We start from the raw sequence: 1772 nt of genomic DNA, 5'->3' as shown, positions 1-1772 counted from the left end.
TGTACAAATAACTCCTTGCAGAACAACTTGTAACATAAATATCAACATAACTTATTTATACTCATAATTCTGTAATAAATTAAATCAGGTTAAAAAAATAAATTTAAAAAAATATTATATAGATCCTTATCATAACAATATTATAACAACTATCCTCCTTATTTATAATTACTGCATTTTATATTTAACAACATAATATTGTAAATTTTCAATATTCATCAAAAATACATTGTTATCTTGCTTGAGTTATTAAATTTAGGAAATTCTCGAGTAACAAAGCAAAAAATTAATTTTTTATAAGACAAAATGATGCTACGAAGAATAAGAAAATATTACATATCGTGTTATGATTTAATTTTTTTTCATCATTTTGTTTACTGTTGTTATAGTACAACTATAATACTATTTTGCTGGTTATATTAATTAAAAGAAGATTAAACTTTCATATATTTAATTCAGTTTCAGAAAAATGCAGCCAAATATTACATTAAAAATTAACAGCCGCTCGATGTACGATTGAGGCATTTTATCATTTACAGATTACCCATTTGTTTACAACTCGCTGCGGCAATACACGCGCCATTTTTAAAAAGCTCACCTGTTTAAAAGTTATTCTTTGAATAGCATGGGTATTCAATAGGGTCGCGGAAATGTATAGAAAAGATCAGTTCAATTCCTATAAATTAAGTAAAATTGTTCACGACCAATATTGAATCAATGGTGGAAAACAAAAGAGAAGTTTCTTAGATAAAACACAATCTTAATGCAAAAAAATAACTCTAAAGACCAACTTTAGGCTATTTAGAGTTACTTTTTATTCACTCAAATCAAATTTAAGTCTGCAATGTTATGCCCACGATTTTAAAACGTTATGTTGTCCTTAAAGGAAAAATAAATAAATGTAACATTATCTTGTACACTCGATGAAGTTAAATACGGTTTTTAAATAACTTTTACGAAAAAGGTTATTATTTTTAAACCCCTCACACCCTGTCCAATCCAAGGTCAACCTGATCTGAAAGTACCAAAGAAATCCTTCTATGAAAGCATTATGTGGATCCTATGCAGGGTAGGGCTGGTTTTATAGGGCCCGGGGCTGAGATAAAGATGGGGCCCTCGTTGTAGAAAAATATTTAGAAAAAATGAATTAAACCCTTAATCACAAAGATTAGAAGAATTAATCCATCCGTTTGTAAATATTTTGAAACAGGTGTGCATATATTGAAAATCTGCGAATAAATAATTGCAATCAATACCGTTTCAAATTTCATACAGTTTTTCATTAAACTCAAAGACTAGTATGCAACTTTGGTCTTAAATTCATTGCATGAAGCAAAGTGGTGTAATACACGAATCAGAAGTGCAAATTGATCTGCAAACAACGAAGAATAACTTCCTATTACATCTTCCAGAGCTTTATACTTTGATGTCCATTTGCGTATATATTTTATATAAGCCCTGGGCTTGTATAAAATATATACGCATGACTCAATCAAGACAAGAAAATTAATATTTTTTCGTTATAAATTAATTTACTAATAATATTTTTTTACTATTTATCTTGAATAAGAGTAATTTATTACAAAAGTAGAGTAAATTATCTTGAGTAAGAGTAATTTATTACAAAAACTATTACTAGTAATAGTTTTTGTAATAAATTACTCTTACTCAAGATAATTTACTCTACTACTGATAAATAATAATAAAAGTCTACCTTACGTTGTTTTTATTTTTTTAAATAACTACCATGTTTATTGTATTGTCTTTGTAAA

At 27.1% G+C, this 1772-nt stretch overlaps 1 protein-coding gene across 2 annotated transcripts in view; it reads right to left on the bottom strand.

Annotated features, from left to right (window-relative positions):
• Window positions 1–75, bottom strand: part of LOC100202246 (adhesion G-protein coupled receptor V1) — a 117803-nt gene extending 117728 nt beyond the window's left edge. For both annotated transcript variants that reach the window (XM_065816225.1, XM_065816226.1), the window contains exon 1: window positions 1–75. This exon is cut by the window's left edge and continues 111 nt beyond it. In XM_065816225.1, coding sequence (XP_065672297.1) covers window positions 1–48 — 48 coding nt within the window. In that variant the 5' untranslated portion in view covers window positions 49–75.
• Window positions 76–1772: the final 1697 nt, after the last annotated feature.

The sequence above is a fragment of the Hydra vulgaris genome, chromosome 13 (genome assembly GCF_038396675.1).
Source record: "Hydra vulgaris chromosome 13, alternate assembly HydraT2T_AEP".
Classification (NCBI taxonomy): domain Eukaryota; kingdom Metazoa; phylum Cnidaria; class Hydrozoa; order Anthoathecata; family Hydridae; genus Hydra; species Hydra vulgaris.
Note: the sequence above shows the minus strand (reverse complement) of the source record. Positions and strands in the feature narration are given on the sequence as shown.